The sequence below is a fragment of the Zonotrichia leucophrys genome, chromosome 6 (assembly GCF_028769735.1).
Source record: "Zonotrichia leucophrys gambelii isolate GWCS_2022_RI chromosome 6, RI_Zleu_2.0, whole genome shotgun sequence".
In the NCBI taxonomy this organism is placed as follows: Eukaryota; Metazoa; Chordata; class Aves; order Passeriformes; family Passerellidae; genus Zonotrichia; species Zonotrichia leucophrys.
In genome coordinates, this window is record NC_088176.1 from 17,720,561 (window position 1) to 17,742,568 (window position 22,008).

The following is a 22,008-nucleotide window of genomic DNA, read 5'->3' on the forward strand; positions in this document are numbered from 1 at the left end:
GGAATTTTTATCATTATCTAAGGCCATCAGAGCACTCACACTATGTCAGCTGTTCATCAAAGTCCCAGCTACTATTCTCACATCATTTCCAACCTCCTCTGGAATACTCAATCAAATTTACATTTGAAACATCTACTCTACTCAGTAAGGAAAAAGGGATAAATATCAACAGGGAACAATATTAACAGACTGGCAAAACAGAAAACATTCTGAAAGTAAGGAGAGGAAATTAGCTGTTTCATTAGGATGCTAGATCACTCCCCAAATCCTCAGTCCTACTCTCCAAACCTGCTTAGTGTCATACAGAACTGAATGGTTCATACCCAGTCTCCAAAACTGTACTCCACAATATAAGTGACACTCAAAAATTTTCAATTGAATATTGCAGTAATTCACAATGCCTACAGCAAACTTGAAAATTAGACACAGGCAACAATTACAATCATGACTGTATTCAAGAAGAAAACTGAAGAGAAATCTCATTAATATCCTCGGTATTTCAAAGAGGAAATTTATTAATGAAAAATTCCAGATAACAAGAGGACACTGCACTGCATCTTAACTGAAAAGAGCCTTACCAAGTGGCTGGAATTCTACTTCTTCTGTAGAAATGACCAAAGAAAGGTCCTGTGGGAAGAAGCTTACAGAAAAGCAAACAAATTCTTGCTCTGCTCTTGACATGTGCCTGACAATGGTAAGGAAGCGGAGTGGGTGGCTGCTGTGCACCAAGCCGAACTTGCTCACCAGGAACCAGCAGGACAGCGTCAGGCCACTGGTGGGAGGGAACGTCCTGCTGCCTGTAGACAGGAACAAAAAAGCATTAAGCAAGTTGCTTTCCTTGTGCAGCCATTAGCAAACTGCTTTTCATTCTTCCATACCAGGGAAGAACCATCATTAGATTATGGAATTTAATTTCTATTCTGTTGGACTCCATTGCCTGCATTCAATATCATAGAGATTGCACATTTGACTCTGTGGACATGTATAAATGGCCTAAAGCTGACTGATGGGAAATGAGCACTAGATCTCCATGCTATGGAGCAGATGAATTAGCAATCTCTAAGCTAGAAGCAAGTTCTCAAATTTCACAAAAACTCAGGAAGCAAAAGGTTCAGCCATTTCCCAGTCCACCCAATAGAGTATTTTGTTGTATAGGAGAATCCCATTAAGTGAAAGATACTATTCCTTCCATAGATCACCCTAAAATCTGGTGACTGTTACTGGCTAAGACTGTTTCCTTAGAAGCCTGCTTTAAATTTGTAAATTTGCTAATATTCATTCATCACAGTACGAAGCTGCACCCAATTCCCCATTTTGCTGAGCAGTACAAGCTTTACAGTTCAGAGCTGGTCTGGGACACAGAGACACAAGTGTTTTGATGCACACAGCTTATGTGCTGCCCTTTCTTACAGCTGTTGAATGTTTTCATAGTGGCTGAGAGTCAGTGCTCCCAGAAGCTGTAGGTGTGTCACAGTGCTTACCTGTGCCAGTCCCTCCCGAGACAGATTGGTCTGCACTGGATCCCATGACAGTGGCCAAGGTAGGCAGGTATAAACACCTATAAAAAAGCAAGCAAGAACCCATCATCAGAAACAAAATCATCCCTGAGGGTCACCAGTAGCCTCTGGTACTGCAGGATCATGGTAGCAAAGCAGAGAGGAGACTGTCAGCAGTAAGGGAGTAACAAAATATGTTGGCCACATTTCTGCATGGAAGGCAACCAGAGGGTACATAGATTAAGATGAAGAGAGAAGTGAATGGTTAGTATGCTCAAAGTAAGGGTTTGGAGACCCAGAGCAGCTAAAATAAAAGCAACAGCATCAGTACCCATAGCCTTCCATGGACATGTCAAACTCCACAAAGGATGGAGCCAAAGCAGTGCTGTGCAGCTGGAAGTTCCGAGGGGATGTCATGGAGATGAGACTCATGGCAGTCTGGAGTGCCAGTGCAGATCCCTTAGACAGCCAAGGAGAACTCCTGACTGGCACAACAGTCTGAGGATCAGATTTACTGCCCACCACACTCTCTTCTGAACCTGAAAGAAGAACACAGTGCCTAACCAGATCAATGTCTGCAGGTCATTTTCCAGTCACAGGTATTGCCCATATTCTAGGCATCCCTGCTCAGAACAGCCCTTCATGCTCTTGAGACAACACAACCTCAGCAGCCCACAGAAATCCTACAGCAATACAAAAAAATATTGCACTGAAGACATTTTAAAATTGGAGGCTTTCAGGAGAGCCATAGCCTATTATGGCCATATTTTCTTCCCACACATCTTCAGGCAGCTCCAGAACTCATTTTATTAAAAAATATCCCAAACCCGTTGGTTTCATTTTTCTTAACGACCATTCATTCAACTGTGCTGTAACAGAATAGTCCCAAGCAACACATGGTAAGGATTTGAAGAATGACTGCAAAGAGCATAAGACTCAAATACAGACTATGCTGTATCAGGTGTCTCAGACATGAGACTGGTTTAAGCACCAAATACTACTGTATAAATACTACTGCAAATACTATTGTAGCCTCTCATCTATAAAATACATTAGAGCAGAGAAACGACTCAGACTGCCTGCATAAGCAAGGGAGATTACTAGGATATGCTAGGGACTACAAAAAGCAGTGCTCTTTATTCCCATGCTTATTCTATTTCTGTCTGTAAATCACTAGAAAAATATGCTGCAAGACAAAGGAGACATTCCCCTTGGCTTGTAGAATATTAGTGTTTTTATAAACCATGTCCATGTCTGATTCAGCAAAATCTGAGTATATACTCAGCATCTAACTTGGGCAAAGATTTAATTTGATCTCTGCTAGCTATTAGATCAGCTCTCAGTGTTGGTCAAGCACCATCCAATTGGGGAAATACCCAGTGAAAGTCTTCTAGGCATACTCCAGCTTCCCAGGGACTGTCTTGGAGCAACCTACCCAACAGCAGTTTCCTGTCATTGCAGAGACATCTCTAACTCAGCCACTGTTCATTGTGTGCTTACCTGCATTAGCTGAATCACTCCCCTGACGGGAAAGGACCTTGGTCTTGTTTGTGCTGGGCCTAGAAGGTACTAATGGAGAACCTCCCAACCACAAAAATTGCCTAAAAAAAAAAAAAATCCATTTTAAAAAAGGAAAACAATCTAGACACTTGGAGTCACAGCAACCATGCAAATAGAACTTAGACTTCTTGAGAACAATTTATTTTTCTAAACACCGAATTTTAAAGTCATTCCAAATAGAACAGAAGAAATCTTTTCCATTGTAGCAACACAAATATTTTGCTTGATTTATGTTTCCTTTCAAGGTTTTCATGTTGAAAAAAAATACCAAAGATTGCTTTCCTTCATCGATATTTTTGAATGGCCCTAATTTTTCAGGAAAAAAAAAAACAACTATGGGTCAGAGATTTTTATGGAGTTTTTTTTTTATAAATCTTATTCCCTATTTGCCTGAAAGAAATACAGTCTTCCACTGAATATTTATATTCATCTTCACTCTGGTAGCTGTTAGGTACTGTAATGTTTAGCACTTGTCAGCATTATTGAAGAAAATGCAACCTCGAACAGGAAACAGCACATGAGGAAAAAGGATGCATTTTTTATTTTTGCATCTGTCATTGACATGAATCTGAGACATGAGAAAGTAATTTTTACTCTGCAGAAAACAGCTTCTCCATATAAATACCAGGAGAGAATAACCCTGTTTGTTTTACAGTGTCTTAATTGGTTCATTCATAAGTGGCTTTATAACCCCTGCAGTGATGATGCAGAACACTACAGACTCACACCATCTTCAGGAGTCATTTAAGCATATATTCTGCAATCAGTGAGGAAGGAGAATTAATTGGGACTTGAAAGAAAAGTCTGAGTCTTGCTGAATTAGAGCACTATGTGAAGCATCTAATTATTTACTAAACTTTGCCAAAAAAAGCACTACTAAAGCAAATTGCTTCCATTAGATATAATCTTATACCTTAACACATGTGGCTCAACGGCCTGTGATGCCAGCTTCTCAAACACCCTGGTGAGGGGCAGGTGCAGGGGGTGGCTGTCACTGCAGAAAGCATCCTGACAGGAGGTGATGACTGTGCTCAGCAGGCCACACTCACACATCACCTGACGGCTCTTCTCTGACCTCACCAAGGACTGGATATGATCAACCAGAGCGCATTGGATCTCCTGGGAAAGCTGAAATGGACACAGAAGTAAAGTCAGAGAGCTGGAACTAAACTGTATAGGAAAACTGATTTATTCTGTTTTAATTTGTTTTTCAATTGTCAAATCCCTGAGTGTAAACATCTGGTCCAGAAAAGAAGCCCCTGAGGCAAGAGGCTCAAGCAGAACTGCATGGCTGTTCTATCAAGCTCTGCACTAAATCAATGTGCATATATTCATCTGAGCAGCTGCCTGGCCATCCACAGCTCAGCTTTCCTGCCTCATCTCTGTGGCAGTGAAGGAAGAAAACAATCAGCTGGCACTCAAAAACAAGGCACCACCACCAAGGACAGGTTATTTGGCATAAACTCCAAGACCAACACAGGAATTCAGAATATAAATAACAATAAGCCTGTGGAGAGCAATATTGATCTGATCTACTCTTCATTCTAAAAGCACTGTTCTTAAAGAAAACTGTATCAAACAATGTCATGAAACAATTTTAAACACTTCTCTATATGTTTTGCTGAATTGAAGCTTTGCTTCATTATTGCATCTTAATGATCTTTAAGTCGTTCCATTCTCCTAAATTATCTTTAGAGCAATTTGTTTCCAGTTAGGAATGCATTGTACCCCATTGACTGAACTAGATTTCATGTAAAAGTAACTGGATCATATATTTAAACACAAATCTTACAAAGATGAATTATTCCCTATTTCAAAGAGCTTTTAAACTTTCTCCCATGATGTTCCAGGAAATAGACACGCAAACTTTTAAAGAAAAGGACAACAATGGGGACAGACACACAAATAAAGGCAATGGGATTTAATTTTATAACATGAATGAGAAGCAACTGGATTCAGAATAAGCTTATTAAGTGGAAAGAGGAATTGAGCTCTTTTTCATTCAACCAGACAAAGCCAACACAGGATAATTTCAAAGCCAACACAGGACAATTTGTGCTCAAAGTGCCCCCAACTGCAGCACTTAGAAAACAATACATCCGTTGTAACATACATACTGTTTTTGCGAACTCAACTAAATTTGTCATATCTGAAGGGTGTGTTCTTTGTATAACATTTCCTAAGGGTGAGTTCTTTGGATAACGTTTTCTTCTCTCTGAAGGACTATTCATTGCCAGGGACATACCTTTCACTGTGAATTGCATTACACACAGAAAGCATCCACCAGACTAAACTACATTATTTCAGAGTGTTTACAAGTTTCACAACTTTTTAAATCTTTTAATTAACATTTTACTTCATTTCTGACTATATGCAGGAAAGGATGTGTAAATAACACTAAACAGAGGATGTCATGGGTCTTGACTAAGTGAAGCAACCAGTTTATTCCAAAATAAATCCAATAAAAGCATAATGGTGTACAAAAAGATTGATTGTTTTCATCAGCCTAGCTGCTCTGTCAATATCAATATTGCTTTGTTTTGAATAAAATGAGCTGTTTTCATGGATTTTTGTTCCAGTAAAATGAGATTTTAGTGGAAATATTAAAGGTGGCCAAGAAACCATGCTGTGTATTTCTGTGCGCATGGATTTATTTTCTTAACACTTATTACTTGCACTGTGAATCAGGATATTGAAGGTGCAGTTAGAATGCAGCTAAGCTTTGCCTCAGAGTTTTAAGGGCAAATGTCACCTAGCAATTTGTCCAATCTGCTTAAGTAATTCCCAGATTATTTCTCCTAAGAGCCCATAGTTTCAAAACTTGGTAGCTGAATTTAATTCACTGTTATTCATCTTCAGGGTTATTATGCTATTTTCAAGATATGCAAAAATGATGAACTTTTGTCACTGTGCATTCACTTCAAAAGGATGCAAATTCCTTAAAATGAAGAACAACATAGCAATAATTATGTGTGCAGAAATACTTGAAAAATTTAATGTTGTTAACATCTAAAGGGAGAACAAGTAATTTAGCCTAAATTTAAAACAGGGATAAGTGTCTTTTTAAAAATCCTTATGGATGTTGATTTCACAACAATGACTATGACAGCAGCTCATTATACAAGAGACCTAGATGAAAACAAAAGGGAAAAATCCAGCTGTGGAAGCAATAGTATTACTTAGTAGAAGTATAAATAATTTACATAATGAATTGTGTGAGGATTATTTTTGTCTGTATTCAGAAGAAACCTGCCAGGATGATGAGACAGAACATAAAAAAGCTCTTATTCTCTTCTAAAAAAATTCTTTCCTTTCCCTTACCCACTTTTGTCAGATCTAGATGATCTCTGTATCTGACATTACAAATGGGAAAGATTTGTCATGACACTTTGGAATCTTAAAATTTCAGTCAAGGATGACATGTCTCTGAGAGGAAACTTCTTTCTTTTCAAGGTAGAAAATACACTGTGAATACCCAGGGCCACATATCTGAAGTGGATGGGAACCTGTCTCAATTTACAGCGTTTGAAACATGTGCAAGGCTATCTTTCACCACTGAACAGACAACATATTAATGAAAGGAAAATCTATCTTGTATGTTGTCAAAAAACATGGAGTCTGATGGAAACTGGCTTAGTTCCAGTCATAGGCATGAACATGAGCAATGTTCTCTAAATACAATTTACTGACTCAAAGACTGCTCACTGACTCAAAACTCTTGGTCAGTTTAAAAGTTTTAAGCAAGTTTCTGGACCCATGAAATTCAAATTATTTTTTCCTCATGGCTAGCAATGACAGGAATACACATCCACAAATCTATTCTCCTCAGCTTTGAATTGTCATTCCATTCCATAAGAAATGGCTGAAGTACAAAATCACCTGTTTTACTGTCTGCTACTGGATTTTCTACACTGACAGGTTCATCATTGCTTCAGCCCATCATTTCTAGGGTCTGACAAAGGTCATTGAGAAGTTGCAAAATTGGCAGGAAATTGATACTATTTCTGAGGGTCAGAATTGAAAGTACATTAATTTTATTGAGTCCCATTAAAGTTTCTGTAAAAGCAGTGCTTTCTCATTGCTAATTCTGTGAAAGCAAAAGAATCACACATGACTTGAACTGATTCTAAGATTTTTCCAGATTACTCTTGGAGACTTGGACCTAAAATATCTATCATGGCACTAAAACAAGCACAAAGAGATGAGTTATTGTCCCTTCTTCTCCACATTTGCTCCCAAAAAGGGTACTTTTTGATTCAGTCTTAAATTCAGAGCAAGAAGCCCCTTAAAGAATTTTTTATCAAAGTCTGCAGTACATCCACAAAGCCATTATTTCATCTCATCTAGCTGTTTAGTACTGTAGCACTAGAAAAGGAAATAGTAACCTATTTGGGACAGAATATATCTACCCAAAGAGTAATTCCTTCAGTTATTTTCCTTCTAGCACATAGCTCCCCTTCACTAGCCACTGAGGTTAAACCTTTTGCATCAGGTCTTACCTGACTCCTGTGTTCCAAGTAGAATCACCTGGCACAAGGATTCATGTAGTGATGTATGTTATGATCAAAGCTAATAAAGTCCAGCCTTTTATGTCTCTACCTGGCAGCCTCAGTGAGCTCCCCAAGCTCTGAAATATTCCGTTCATTCTCTCTCTCATTCAATGATTTTTCAATAGAAATAGCCTGGAAAATTCTATTTTTCCTTTAACCTTTTTTGCAGGTTATTTTATGAGAATTTCTCAAGACATTTGTTAACTCCTAGGTAGGGTTTGACTCAGGACTTTGCATAATAGTGGTCCAATTTTACCTGAGGCAATCATATGCACAACAGAAATACTAAAACTCTACCAGTAATAATTCCTTATTGACTAAGAAAAAAGGAATGAGAGAAAAAAAGAAAATATGAGCATACTTAAATACGCAACTGCAATTTATGCTCTAGTCCTTCATACTTTTAAGAACACTGCCATCTACTGAGGGTCTCAGAGGCTCTCCTTCTTACAGAGCTCAAGTCCTGGAGCCAATTCCAATTTCTTGATGACACTCTCATCCAATTAACCCTTCTACTTGTTTTTCAGATATTAATTACTGTAATTAACAAAATTTCACTAGCTGGTGGCTTGATTCCAATAAACAAGAGCCGGAATGTGCCAGCAGTTATTTGTTCCTTTCAGAGCTCTGGATGAACAACCTGGGTTTATTTCAGTCCCTTTGTATGTACTTTGACTGCATTCAAGTATGTTAGACCAAACAGCCAATACAATCCAGGCAGTATATTTATTCAGAGTGGGTGTGTATACATATCTGGATGGTTTGACAAAGAAAAACACATTCTAAGCTGCATTAAATGTTTATGGACCATTAGGTCTGAAGGGTCAGACTGTTCTTGTTGCTTGGTCTGTTGGCTATACTTAAAACAGTTTTCAAGGCACTTCTACATTATGCCTTTGCAATAAGTATTCTGGGACCAAAATCCATACACTGCATCAGGCAGGCACAGAAATGCTTTAGCAAACTGACAGCCAATAGTTTTTGTTGTTCTAACATCTACTGACGCAGTGAAATTTGTGCTGTTCTCCTGACAGTGTTTTAGGTAAATTTTAGTACTGCCACGTTTGCAAAGACTAAGCAATTCCTGGAAATGAAGCTACAGAGAAACAGAAGACACTGTTTAGATGGCATTTTGACATGTTCAGACTCACCTGAGCATATCCTTCTTTGTACAGCCTTGGCAACAACCTCACCATGACACAGACAGCACCTGGATGTACAATGGTGCAGTCTCTCATTTCCAACCTGCAGTAAAGGGACACATCATAATTATCATTGGAACAGTAAAGAGATTCTAACCATGTTCCAGCAGAGCACAGCATTAAATCCTCCCAGCAGCAACCAGGCTCAGCATTGGAAACTAAGCAAACAACACAAATGACCCAGAGCAGCTGAATGCCTCCTGAGAATAACAAAGACAGGACATCACTTGCTCATGAGCTGACATTTCAAGGACCTGCACATTCAAAGATGTGAGGCAGCCTCTTTAAGCAAATTTTGCCTTTGAAGGTATTTGCAGAACAGAAAACAGACAACCAGAGGAATCACTGATGCATCAGTCCACAACCAGTGCTATCCTTTTATTTTCTAGAAGTTTATAATTGGGTTATACAGTAACCTTAGTACTTTAAAATAAAACGGAAATAAGCAAAGGTGAGACAGTCTTGATGAAATAAGTATGCCCTCCTCCCCTTCCAACACTAGAATTTGCCTAAAGTAGTAAAGTAAACTTGAATATCTGCTTTCCCACCAGTTTTCATTTTTGCCACTTATGACCTTTGTATGTTCAGGCACAGGAAGGAACTGAGGAATCAGAAACATCACAGAGAAGATCTGCTAATGCCATGATGCAGGCTAGAGGCCAGATATAGCTCAAAGATGAACCCACAGCACAGCAAAAATTCTAGCTTAGGCACTACAGGCTCATCCTGTTTAGAGTATCATCAGCATTGCTGGGTGCACCTCTGAACTGGAGCTGTGATGTGCACTGTCAGAAACATCTGTCCCAAGCAGATCTCACAAATAAAGCAAAGGCAACATCTAATGGCTGTAATTAGACTGACAAAATAAAGCATAATATACTTTATGAACTGGATAAAACACAAGGTACAAGGATAAGAGTAAGCATTAAAAAAAAAAAAAAAGTTTTACAAGGGACATAAAAGAGGGTAAAAAGGCTGCAATTAAACATGTTTGTCAGCCACTCCCAAATAGCCTCATCTGATTCAGCAGAACAGGGAGTAGTGTGTAGCACACTGCCACACAGTGACAAATAATTTTTACTGCACTCTCAAGAAGGATAATTTCAAATTAATTGTTCTTTTGCAATATTTTCTGTGCAACAAATCAAAATCAGGTCTGGTATAAAGAGTTGCTGCAGCAGTAGTTTCAGTGTGGATACATACGCCTGTACTTGACATGAATGTGGGCAAGTTTTGAAATGTCACAGAAAAAAGTACAGTGAAAAAACACTCTCCTCCCATCTCCCTGAGAAAACCCACACCATTTTAGAAGAGAATAATCCCAGCTCACTAAAATCAGGACGAAATAAAATAGGGACGAAATCATGGCTGGAAAGCTGCCTGGCTGGAAACAAGCTTGGCGTGCTGGCCTATGCCCAGGTGAGCCAGGCTGTGCCCAGGTGGCCAACAAGGCCAATGGCATCCTGGCCTGCATCAACAACAGTGTGGCCAGCAGGAGCAGGGGAGTGATTCTGCCCCTGTACCTGGCACAGGTGAGGCTGCACCTCGAGCGCTGTGTCCAGTTCTGGGCCTCTCACTACAAGGACCTCGGGGTGCTGGAGTGTGTGCAGAGAAGAGCAACAAGACTTAAGAAGGGTTTTTAACAATAATATTCTGAATAATAAGAATTCTCTGTGCTCCTCATGTTATGGCCTATCTTAGTACAAATGCTGTGTTCCTGTACTCCTCACCTCTGCAAACAGCCCCTGTCTCCCACTCCTACCCCAGGGCTATCCAATCAGCCCTGTGATTCCACTCCATCTATCTCACCAGCCTCATGGTGTGAATTGCAAATCTGCTCTGCACTGGTGCTACTTAAATAAGATAAATAAGAGGTTTTGGGTACAAAATGAGATGTCACAAAGAACCTGAAGAGCCATTAGCACAGTGAGCTCTCTGTGGTAACAGCAGCTGCAGCAGCCATGCTGCTTGGGTGGGCACAAAGAAGGGCTTCCCTCCCAGAGAGATCAGCCTCAGTTAACACAGCTTGGATCAGGCTATGTCTAATCACCAGGAACAAAAGAAAAACCAGAGACCCCATCTGCCACAAAAGGTGTTTCAAACATCACTGCAGGAGCAGGAACACAGAGGGCTGGTTTTGAGATGGGAAGGACAGAGTCAATTTCCAGAAGTTTGCAGCATCACTGACCACAGGACAGTGGAAGGGGCTAGAATACTATCCAGCATTAAAATACTAACTTTGCTATGTATTAGCAACAGGCTCCTGCAGGATCACCTCCCTTCCCTGCCTCCTTGGGAACATTTAATATGTGTTGCAAGATGGGGCATCACAGGCCACCTACACTGATTGCATTCAAGTTCCTCCTTTCAAGCTGCTGCCTGAAACCTTTCAGGAGGAAGTGTGAGTGTGGATTAGAGCTAAGAGGAAGCTGCACTAGGGGAACAACAGGCTTGCAGAAACTATGGGATTTCTTATTTTTATTTTCATAAAATTTACTGGTGGAAAAGGATACAGGCTGTATAGCTTGAAGATTGTCAGCTTTCCAGTACATGTTCCTCTTTTGTGTTTGCATACACTTTTCATGGACAGTCTCCAACCTCCCCTAGCTGATCTGGCTTCCTTTTGTGCCTTCACATCCCAGAACAAACAATCCCAAATCAGACAGACACTGTGAACTGAAAGGGTCCCAGTTTTCAGGATTAATATCTCCACAGTGGTCTTCAGTTACTGCACAGCATCACATCTCAGCAGGCAAAAGAACATAAGGAGATAGGAAGCCTTGCTCATTTCTTCATTTCAGTCCTAGTAACTTCAGAAAGACAGACAGAGCCACATCCCTCCCAGCATTGCCCCAACCTACTTTTTCTCCCTTAACATCCATACAACAGAGAGGGTACTTCTCACAACTACCACCCTCTATGCACATGGACCCACCTTCTTCCAAATCAGGCTAGGAAGATCTACTTGGCAAAGAGCATTTATTCCTCCTGAGCTACCAAGTCCTCTCCCCAGCACTGAGTACTAATCAGAAACTTCCAGTGTAATTTAAAGAGTAAACATGGAACAAACATCTCCATGACTACTTTAAAATCTGCTGCACAGGGAACAAAGAAATCCACCACACGTTCTTTTACTTGCTTCAAACAAGTATAAATATAACCAGAAATGCTTATTCAGCCTGCTTCAGTACTCAGGGAAAAGAGTTCTGCTGACTTCAGTGACTGCTGCTGTGAGTGGCAGACATCATGTCTTGGTCTGTAAATTGGAAGATGACTTTGCAATAATCTACAGTAAGGGTTGAAGAAATCTCACACTTATCAACTTAATCTTTTTAAGCATAACTCCAACCAGAAACAAATTTGATAAAAGAATTGATATTCAAGATAAAGCTAGAGAAAAATGAATAGACAGAAAAATCTCATGAGTTACAAAATGCAGGTGCTTCAAAACAGATTCACAGCTGACAGCTATGCCGATTTCTGGTATAGTCTTCCCTTCCTACCAAGGATATATGTTTTGACATAAACCTTTATTCAATGAGGTAGGCAGCATGACTGTTCCTTTCCCAATTTTCTCTATTTCAACATGAATAAATGAGAGTGTGTCTGCACACGTGCTTGGACGCACATGCATGAGGGAGCATTTAAAATACCTTAGTGTAACTTCTATTTTCATTGTATCAAGTGACTGGAAGCAGCTTTCCACATGATTGAAAAAGTCAAAATTGATCAGAGCAGGTTCAAGCAGTGACTAAGCACAAGATTTAAGTCCCACCAACCTTCTTCTAAGACTCCATTCCTGCTCCCAGTTTGCAGGTGTCAATCTTCAACATAAACTCTGCAGCTCTTGGGGCTGTGTGTCCCACTGCTGCACTAAATCCTTATACCCATTTATTTTCATCATTTACCTTTCCAAAACCTTTCCAGATTTCTGCTGCCTGGAGGCCTGGGAGTTGGGATTGAACTGATTTGTTTACCCTTGGCAGGTTATACCACACCTTCCCTCAGTTTATTACCATACAAAATGCACATATCAGCCTTAATACTCTATTTCCTGTAGTAAATAAAGGCTTACTTCTCTTCAGGATTCCCCCATAGCATATAGGCAGAGGCAGGTAATTTGTTGACTGGTCTTTTGAAAGCAACAGGACGCTCTTCTTGAGCTTGGGGTGCCTCCTGATCATCTCTTGCTTCTTCCATCTCTGGCTTCCTCTCCTTAAAGTAGCTTTCTTGATGGAGGGTTCCTTTGACCATGTGATCAAGAAAATTCAGAATCCAAATGCAGTTTTTTAGCCATTCTGGGAGAGGTTGTGAAGAACAGAGTGCTGCATCCAAGAATTCTGCAAAAGTCCTTGTCTTCTCAAGGCTCACAGGAATTGGCTTTTCCCCTTCTGTCCAGAAGCATCCAAGTGATCCCAGATCCTCTGCCATCTTTTCAAAGAGGCCATTCCTCTGGAAGAAGGTGCTGTTGACAGGGTCTAGGTGCAGGGCTGCAGTTATCCCCTGAAGAGCATGGAAAACCAGCTCCAAGATGCAATTCTGCCCAACTGCTGCCCACTGCCCAGGTGGAGGGTCCTGCAGTGCACCCTCCATGTCTGACAGGAGGGACAGGAGCCCGTTGAATCCACTGCAGGTTCTGAAAGCTGAATGGCTCTTGGGACTCTCCAGTATTCTCAAGAGTGACTATAAATGTTGGGAAGAAAGAAAAAAAGAGAAGCACTTAAATCAAGGGGAAAAGAAGCTTTAGAATACTGTAAAATTACAAGTTTGCACCAAAATTCTTTGACCAAAATTTCACTCTTTGACGGGGAAGGGGAAGGTGGTCTAAATAAAAGTCATCACTGCACAACTTCTCCCTTTCCCCATATACCCAGTGAATCATACAACCAGCTCTTGAATGCACCCTTAAGAGCCACTAAAGCAGTCAGGTACAGAACAGTGCTCACAGGAGGAAGCAAAGAAATCAAATTTCCTGCTTTACAAATCCTAGTCACTTTGGCCAGAGGTAGTTTCATATCTTTGATGTTCCTTTACCAGTCTTCTCAGACTCTCTCAAGAAACCTGCTTTTGCCCTAGATAAATGGAAGTAAAGATTAAATTGTAAATACTCTCACATGAAAACTGGCAGGAAGGGACAGCTCTCTACAGACAAGCCTTCCTGCCTGAATGCAACTGCGAACCCACACTAAACTTTTGCTCATATGACTGAGAATGCCCTTTCCAAAAAAAAACAGTGACACGGGATGGCATAAAGAATATTGCAAGCAGCAGGCTCTCATTAAGAAAGACAAGAATATCTTTTCTCAGCTAAGGTATTTTTAAAGTTTGCACAACACTTCAGAGGAAAAAAGCCATAAAAAGTAAGATCTCAAGACAATGAAGTAATTAGATTTTATCTAACTTCAATAGGATTAAAGCACGTTATAAGTGAATGCCACTTGACAATATAACATATATAAAACCAACTTAAACTACTTTCCAATTTTGAATGTTATGGGCTTGCCATTTTAAAGCAAATCTGGAAAAGTTATTAAGAGCTGTGGAAATAAATTGGTGAGAAAAAGGAGCTTGCAAGGAAACAGTCTACTGCATTTGAATATAATTGATCCCAAGTTTTTGAGGTGTTGCACAATTCATTTTGTACAGGGACTTTTCAAATTTGATGCTGTACCTTTGCACATTGGAAAGGGTTAATTTCACATATAGATCTCCCCAAGAGATATCCAATGGAAAAGCTTTACTTCACAGCCTCCTGAGGAGGAACAGTTTTTAAAAGAAGTATATCTGCCTGTAACAGGAGCTAGGACTGTGAGAACTGAAGGGGGAGGGGGCACTCCATTACTGTCATTCAATTTTGTATGATAATGTATCAAACCAGGCAGAGACTTCTGAACAGGGAGTAAATTTAATAACTTAGAGTTGAAGTTATCATGGTGGCTTTAACACATTCCAGAGTAGGTCAACAGTAAACACATTTCCTACAGCTTTAACTAAGTTAGAATTTAATCACCTATGAGTTAGTATTCCTCTGTCTTGAATCTATAAAACTGATGTCTGCTGGAAACCCCCTAACTCAGTTACTGCTAACAGAATTTATTTTGCACATTCCATTATTTGTTATTCCTCATAATTGTCCACGTGCCACACTGGAATACGGCAGTGCTAATTGCATTTGGGCTCAGGCTTTAACAGCTAAATATACATTAGCAAATCAATCTGAATTTGTGTGTAACACAATCACAGTCCCAATGGATAAAGAAAATAAATTCATTTGCTTACATTATACTTTAATACAGTTATCATTTGTCAAAATTAGACACTGAAGTTGCATTTATTTTCATATTAGTTTGGACATCATACTCAACTTTTCCACAGCTATTGTTAAAGGTTACTATTTCAAATCAAAGCTATAAACTTCATCCTTTTATTTTTTAATGGTTCTTTTCATTTTTTAAATGGTTTTAATTTTTTACATGGTTCTTTTGTTATAGAAACAGTTGTTATATTGTACAGAAAAATTAATTCCATTGACACTTGACAGAGAAGGTAGAAAGAAATTTTAAAATGAATGCTTACAACAACAGTGCTGCTTTTCAACGGGATGCCTGTGACCTAAACCAAAATAAAGCACTGTGATTCTTTGATTCATTGCTTAGGGATCAGACACTCTGGGGTCAATAGAGGCTATGACTAGTCCTAGTTTCTTCCCCCAAACATTCATAAAATTCTTCGTTTCCATTACCTCATCTCTTTTTGCATGTGTTTACACTCGTGTTTGTGAGAAATGACAAAATTAGGGACATCAGAGTTTCAATCTTGGAAACTTATCAGAATTAAGCTGTTCATCTCATGCCTATACTGGCTCTTCCTATCTTGCTGCTTCATATCTTGCATCCTCTCTCTACAAATCCACTTTCATTCACATTTGTTTCTCCTTTCTCTATCACATTATATAGAACTGCTCATACAATTGTGCCTTTAGCATTTCCATTTTTCCTTCTTGCATTATCATTGAAGTCTTCAAAATACTTTGTAATCTGATACTGAGTGAAGGTATTGACCACACAGGCATTGCTAAAAATCAAAGTGCCCAAGTTACCATAATCTAGAGCTGGACTACAGCTCTTTCTTCTGCTCTTACATCTTGAAAACAGATAGTTCCCAAGAAAACAATGCCCAAGTGAAAGTCACATTATTACCTTCAGAAGATCTAGTTTCAGGTGCAGTTCCCATTGAGTGGAAGAACAGAGGGCCCCAATAATAATGCTCATATATTCTTCATAATTGATGACTGATAACTGCTCCAAGATGCTGAGGGTAGCACTCCTGTAGCACTCATCATCCAAAAATATCTTGATATATGGCACCATTCCATAGTCCTTCAGAACAACTGGGGATAGACACATTGTCATTTTTCAGTTAAAGTACCCTTTGCTTGTAATTTTTACAGGCAGATTTTCACTGTTGGTGTGAAATGCCACATTTCTACAAATACAGCAGGACAGGTAAGAAGAGCAGCTGGTTAAGCTAAACATGACACAAACTGAATGGCATAAGAACAACTAGGGATAAAATAACTGATGACCATGTTTCCAATCATCAGAGATGACAGGTTCCCAATACAATAATGAATAAAAAGGAAAAGACACATTAGTTTCAGCTTAAGCATCTCTTTCATTTATGAAGGGAAATCTTGATGATTTCCAAAAATATATTCACACCATGCAAAACGCTGCAAACATGATGATTCTAGGGTTCCATAGTGAATTGAGTGGATTCCTGTATTCAGTAGCATTCACTCCTGTGCTACTGTGTTCCACAAGATTCCCTACAAACAGGTATAAATTCTTAGGTATAACACAAATATAGGAGCGTTCCTCAGCATGCACCTGATCCAATCAAGATTTCAAATAACAGATATAATGGCAGAAAATCTGGATGAACAAACAATACAGAAGAGTCAAGTACACACACTTTTTTCCACAAGCTAAGTTAGTGCATCCTATATAAACAATTCAGGAGTATGCACATGGATGAAGGAAACAAGCTGACTACTGGGGCAAAGCTTATAATTCAGGATGAGAATACCTTTGTCACATTTCCTTCTAGTGTAACACAGTTATCCCTACACTTCTTGCTTTTTTCTTCCATTTTTGACTGAAGCACAAAAGTCAGAAAATTTGTTGGTGCTCCTTAAGACCATGGCCACTTATCACCAAATATCATGAGGATAACACAGTCATGTGTATTTGCTTACCCGTGTTCCTCACAGACCTTGCTGTAAGAGCAGCCACCATTTTCAGCATCACAACATTTAATTCCTTCTCAGTGCCTTCTTTTGGGTTGGGCAGAGGAGTTCCAGCTGTCAGCACATTAAAAGTTATTTTACAATATACAAGAAAGGGAAGGAAATATTTTTCTTGCTCCAGTCTCAAGCTTGCATTCTAGAGAACCCCAAATTAAGACTTATTTAAAAATGTGGGCTGAAGGGTACCACCCAGAAAAATTCAACGTTCACTAGCAAAGAAAATCCCAGAGCTGTTTAGGCTAGTGAACAGAAAAATAAACAGCAAAGATTTCAGAGAGGACCCAGCTTGTGTGCCAAATTTAGGCCAACTGGCCTGAAGACAAAATCTAGCTACTCTGTATTAAAAAACCCACATAAATTTACTGTAGAAAAAGATTATTTATTCCTGTTGATCTGCCTTCTTCAATGGTTGTTGTGAGTGGCTTTAAGCTGTACCTGATTTCCTCAAGATCTTGGCTTCCTTCCTCAAGAGTGCCAGCAGTAGGCCTAAGAGCCCAGAGTCACGGAAAATGTCACTAAATAACAGGTCCTTCTGGGTCATGCTGAGAAGGCACTGGAGAGCTGTTAAGGTGCAGAATGGCACTATGTTTTCCTTTATCAAATACTGAACCTTCTTCAAAATCTCATGGGGAACATAGGACAGGCCCAGGACTATGGACTCCACCAGTCTGAAGAACTGGACTTGGACTGCGGGTGGTTTGAAGCGAATGATGTCAGTGAATTGGTTGATAGGTTGCAGTGTCCATTCCAGAAGAAAGAAGTTCACTCTGTCCCAAGCCCATATGGTACCAATTGCTGCCAAGATTCTTCCACACAGGTGCTGATCATTACTTCTCTGGAAAATGGATTGCAGCACCTGGAAAGGCTGGAGGTTTTTCACTGTCATTCCTGTGTGGAAAAAACCCAGGAGAGATCATTTTTACATGACACTCATGTAAAAATTATTTCTCTGCAAGTATCCTAATTGTAATGTTAGATCATCTGAAAGTGGAAATGAGAGCAACAGACATGAGAGATGTGATGGGGAGGTATATTCTTGAGCTTGGATGAAATGCTAGAGCTAACATGGTCAGTTCAGTTTGATGTAGGTGGCATTCAGGCTCCAGCAGCACTGACACATAGATCTGAAGATGCCACATCATACTCCTTTCTTCCATATTAAGACACAAAATTAATAGAGTTTTATTTTCCTATGACCCCTCTACTCAGTGACATGTGCATATATAAATATATTTACACACACATACACTCACATATACACCACCGTACCAGAAGACTGTGTCCGTTCAAAATCAAAGTGTGGCAACTGTGGGTGCACAATATTGCCAGAAACTTTCAGTTCAGTTTTTCCACAGGTTGTAAGGCAAGTCAGCATGTCCAAGATCTCATCCAGATAAGGGTCTCCTTCATTTTGCTGCAAACCCTCACATCTAGGAATAAAACTCAGGACAGTCATATATCCATGCCATAATTATTAAACACTTTGGGTACAGCATCAGGCATGGAGCACATAGGAGTTACACAGAATAACCCAAACCATGGTGGCACACTGAATCAGAACAAAACCTACAGACTGAAGGAAACTGAAGTGACACTGAAAGAGTCTCGCTAACAAATGGAAGATAAATATTTTAACTTAGTCTCGTTATATGTCCTTTAAAAAAAAGCTAACTCAAAACAAGTCTGATTTGGAGGATAAACATTTAAACTTTGTGAGAATTCAAATAATTAAAATACACAATATAAAAAGGTGGACATATGGTTGGCAAGATAAGGGACTTGCTAACTGAGATAAATAACAGAAAAATCTCATCCCCGAGGAACAGAAAAACATTATATTGCCTGAGTTTTGTGAATCAGACATGAAGACAGCAGGTCTCTCCTAAATAAGGAAATAGTTTGAAATGTAATCCCCGATTTGCCATGGTTCATAGACTGAAGTGACAGTCTGTCAAAGGACAGAGAACAGTTTAGCACATCATCTTATTCTGCAATTCTAAAATGGCTCAATTCTTCAGGAGAACTGCATCATCCAGGCACAGGTTAGTGGCAGAGAAATAGACTGATAAAGTTAGGTTAGAAAAATCTCTGAAGAAAACAACAAAATATTCTGGTTTCACCTAAACATGAAAAAAAACCAAAAGAGCAAATGCTCTTTTTCAAAGAATGCTATTAGCAAGACTCTTTTTACCTGAAGAAAAAGTTCCAACCATCAGAGAAGACGGTACCTGCTCACACGAAACATTCTGGAAAGAACTCTCAATTATGCCAGCATATGCTGGGAATGAAGACTAATCTGAAGCCCTGAGCATCTGCTATTTCTGTCTCTTCAGCCTAGTTACATCAGTTGAAAGGGACGGGGACAGTCATAGTCCTTATGGAAAAGGATTCCGTGTTTTCTGCCCTAACATGGCTAGAATTTAATCAGAAATATTCATCTCAATGCAGTTTATTTACAAGGGAAATCTAGACAGTGTCTGGTAACTAAAGAAAACACTGCCAGAAAAACACAATTTTTTTTCCCAACCATAAATTAATAATTTTTTGCCATTCAAAAACTGTGAACTGACATAGTCATTCACAGATATCTTTGACTTCATGATTCAATTTACAATCCTCTAGATCCAAATTACAAAATACCCTCCCCACTCCAGTCATTGTTCAGGGATAAAAGTTTTCCACGAGTGTTGGATGAATACTACAAAAATAGGCAAATCCAGAATGGAAACAAAAGCATCTGGAAATGCTCTCTTTTGACGATGTTAAACAAACTCAGCCTGGTGCAACAACACAAGGTGACAAAGGAGAGCAACAGATTCTGCTTTTTAATTTGGATTAGGATAACTAGTGGGGATTTTTTCTGATGTGTTGATGCTCACCTGGGTTCTGAGGAATGTAAACATCTCAGATTTAAGTTTGGGTAGGTTTTGTTCACTTGTTTTTGCACAGAAAGGAGATAGGTGCTTCCCTCTCTAGCTAACTGCATTCCTGGATTAAAATCTCACCTTAACTGAGACAAATGTCTCTGACCTACATCCTCTGTAAACTAATTGATGAAGAACCTTTGTCTTGTGTTCAAAAAGTCCCCATCACACCTGCAAACTAACTTCCCCTATACTGTTCTCCTTCTGTTATGGCTAAAGTAGTAAAAGTTATGCACTGCTTCCCTTCCTAATATAGCAATGCTTTGCATCCACACAGAGTTACCTATGTGATTGATATTTTAAGAGACCACTATGCATTCTGAAAATTAAGCTTTACCATGCTCTAGAAGCCTACCAAAAGCCTCTCTTACCCGAGTAAAATTTTTAGCAGGAGCTGGTAGCCATCATTATTTTCAAACTCTGTCAATAAAGCTGATGATACAGGATAAGAATCTTTCACAAAACACAACACAATGCTGGCAGCTTCACACACATCACAAGCAGGTAGAGTATCAGCCAGTGTAAAGAGATTCTGAACAGCTATTTTAATGCAGTCAACAGCTGTGAAAAAAAAATACAGTAGGTATTTAAGAACTGAAAGTCAAACAAATTTAAAGTTACTAACAGAAATAAAACAAATTTGAAGTTATTTCCCTATAAAATAGGAGTCAGATAACTGTTTTTCTAAACAGAAAAGAGGACATATGAATATCATACTAATTTCAGAAGCATTGTTGGCTTTAAAATAGTAATGCATTTCTTTGCTTTACTACCAGAAATTGATTTCATCTCAGGAGTATAAGCTTTCAACCCCCCAACTCACCCAAATTCATATATACTGAATCCAGCTGCCTTAGCACAAGGTAAGCAGAGACTAACAGATTTAATTGTCTCATACTAAATCAATCACACATCCTGTGCAGAGTTCACAGATTCATTCTTTGCTCAATGAAGCATATACAATGGGGTACACACATTTTGCTTTGAGAAATGAAGCCTAGCTTTCTTGTCTAATCTCATGGCCAGTCCTTCCAGGGCAGCTTCAAAATGCCCAAATAGATCTTTCCATCTCACTCAGGAAGCCAAGTCTTTTGATTTAAAACATAAAAATATCTGTATGCATTTACTCCATGACATGGAATACTGATGGTAATTTGTGCATGATAAAGCTACTTTTTCACTTCTAAGAAATTGAGCTTTGTGACCTTTGTACTTCTTAATAAGAAAAAATAATTGCTTGAACTAATAAAGCCTAGAAAGAAGAGAGGGCTTAACCAACCATGCTGTTGTCCCTCAAGACACCATTACTCTGACCCCATCTTGTATTTAGTGTTCACGAGGCTCAGACCCACAGACTGAGTCACACAACTTAAAAAAAACGTACTACATCTTCCTCTTGCCTATGTCAGTGTGATTAAGTGGGATTGGCTCTTGCCTGTAATTTGGAGGGTTTTTTTATGTTACAATCCTTCAGTTTCCAGATGACTATCAGTACTAAATAAAGCTCCTCTCTACTAAGTCACAAGCCCATGCTTTGCAGCTGACTACTGGATGATGTAAGGGAGATTACAGATGAGGTAATCTGTCCTGGGGAGACTCTTTTTGGTAATTCATTGTCAGGGGAGCAATGGGGAAAGAAGAAGCCAAACCTTGCAGATATACAATGCTGTTTTTGGTCTGAGCCTTTGAAATTGTTCTTAGCACACAGCCTGTAGGTACTTTCCAAGAGTGGCTGCACTGGTCCCACAGAGAAGAAGTTGCTATAATTAATGACTGAAGCTTATCAGCTGCCAGCAGTTCCTCTATGCCTTGTTCCTCTTTGTACATGTTAAGCATTATCTGGAAAGCAAACAAATATCAGCTACAATAAACACTCTAGAGATACCCAGGAGATGAAGAAAAATCCATTGGGGAAGGAGATGATAAGTTTGATACTAATGCCAGGAGAAAGGACGCAGTGAAATTAAG

General features: G+C 39.3%; 1 protein-coding gene across 1 annotated transcript in view; it reads right to left on the reverse strand.

The window, feature by feature from the left end:
• WDFY4 (WDFY family member 4) overlaps positions 1 to 22,008 on the reverse strand; it is a 112,772-nt gene that overhangs the window by 80,367 nt on the left and 10,397 nt on the right. Inside the window, exons 6-18 of the mRNA XM_064716301.1 lie at positions 21,690 to 21,879; positions 20,412 to 20,601; positions 18,386 to 18,546; positions 17,552 to 18,004; positions 17,066 to 17,170; positions 16,008 to 16,198; positions 12,884 to 13,491; positions 8,758 to 8,851; positions 3,970 to 4,184; positions 2,997 to 3,097; positions 1,828 to 2,035; positions 1,482 to 1,558; positions 579 to 797 (exon numbers count right to left, since the gene is read on the reverse strand). Of these exons, the coding sequence (XP_064572371.1) occupies positions 579 to 797; positions 1,482 to 1,558; positions 1,828 to 2,035; positions 2,997 to 3,097; positions 3,970 to 4,184; positions 8,758 to 8,851; positions 12,884 to 13,491; positions 16,008 to 16,198; positions 17,066 to 17,170; positions 17,552 to 18,004; positions 18,386 to 18,546; positions 20,412 to 20,601; positions 21,690 to 21,879 (2,812 nt within the window). The remainder of the gene's footprint in view (positions 1 to 578; positions 798 to 1,481; positions 1,559 to 1,827; positions 2,036 to 2,996; positions 3,098 to 3,969; positions 4,185 to 8,757; positions 8,852 to 12,883; positions 13,492 to 16,007; positions 16,199 to 17,065; positions 17,171 to 17,551; positions 18,005 to 18,385; positions 18,547 to 20,411; positions 20,602 to 21,689; positions 21,880 to 22,008) is intronic.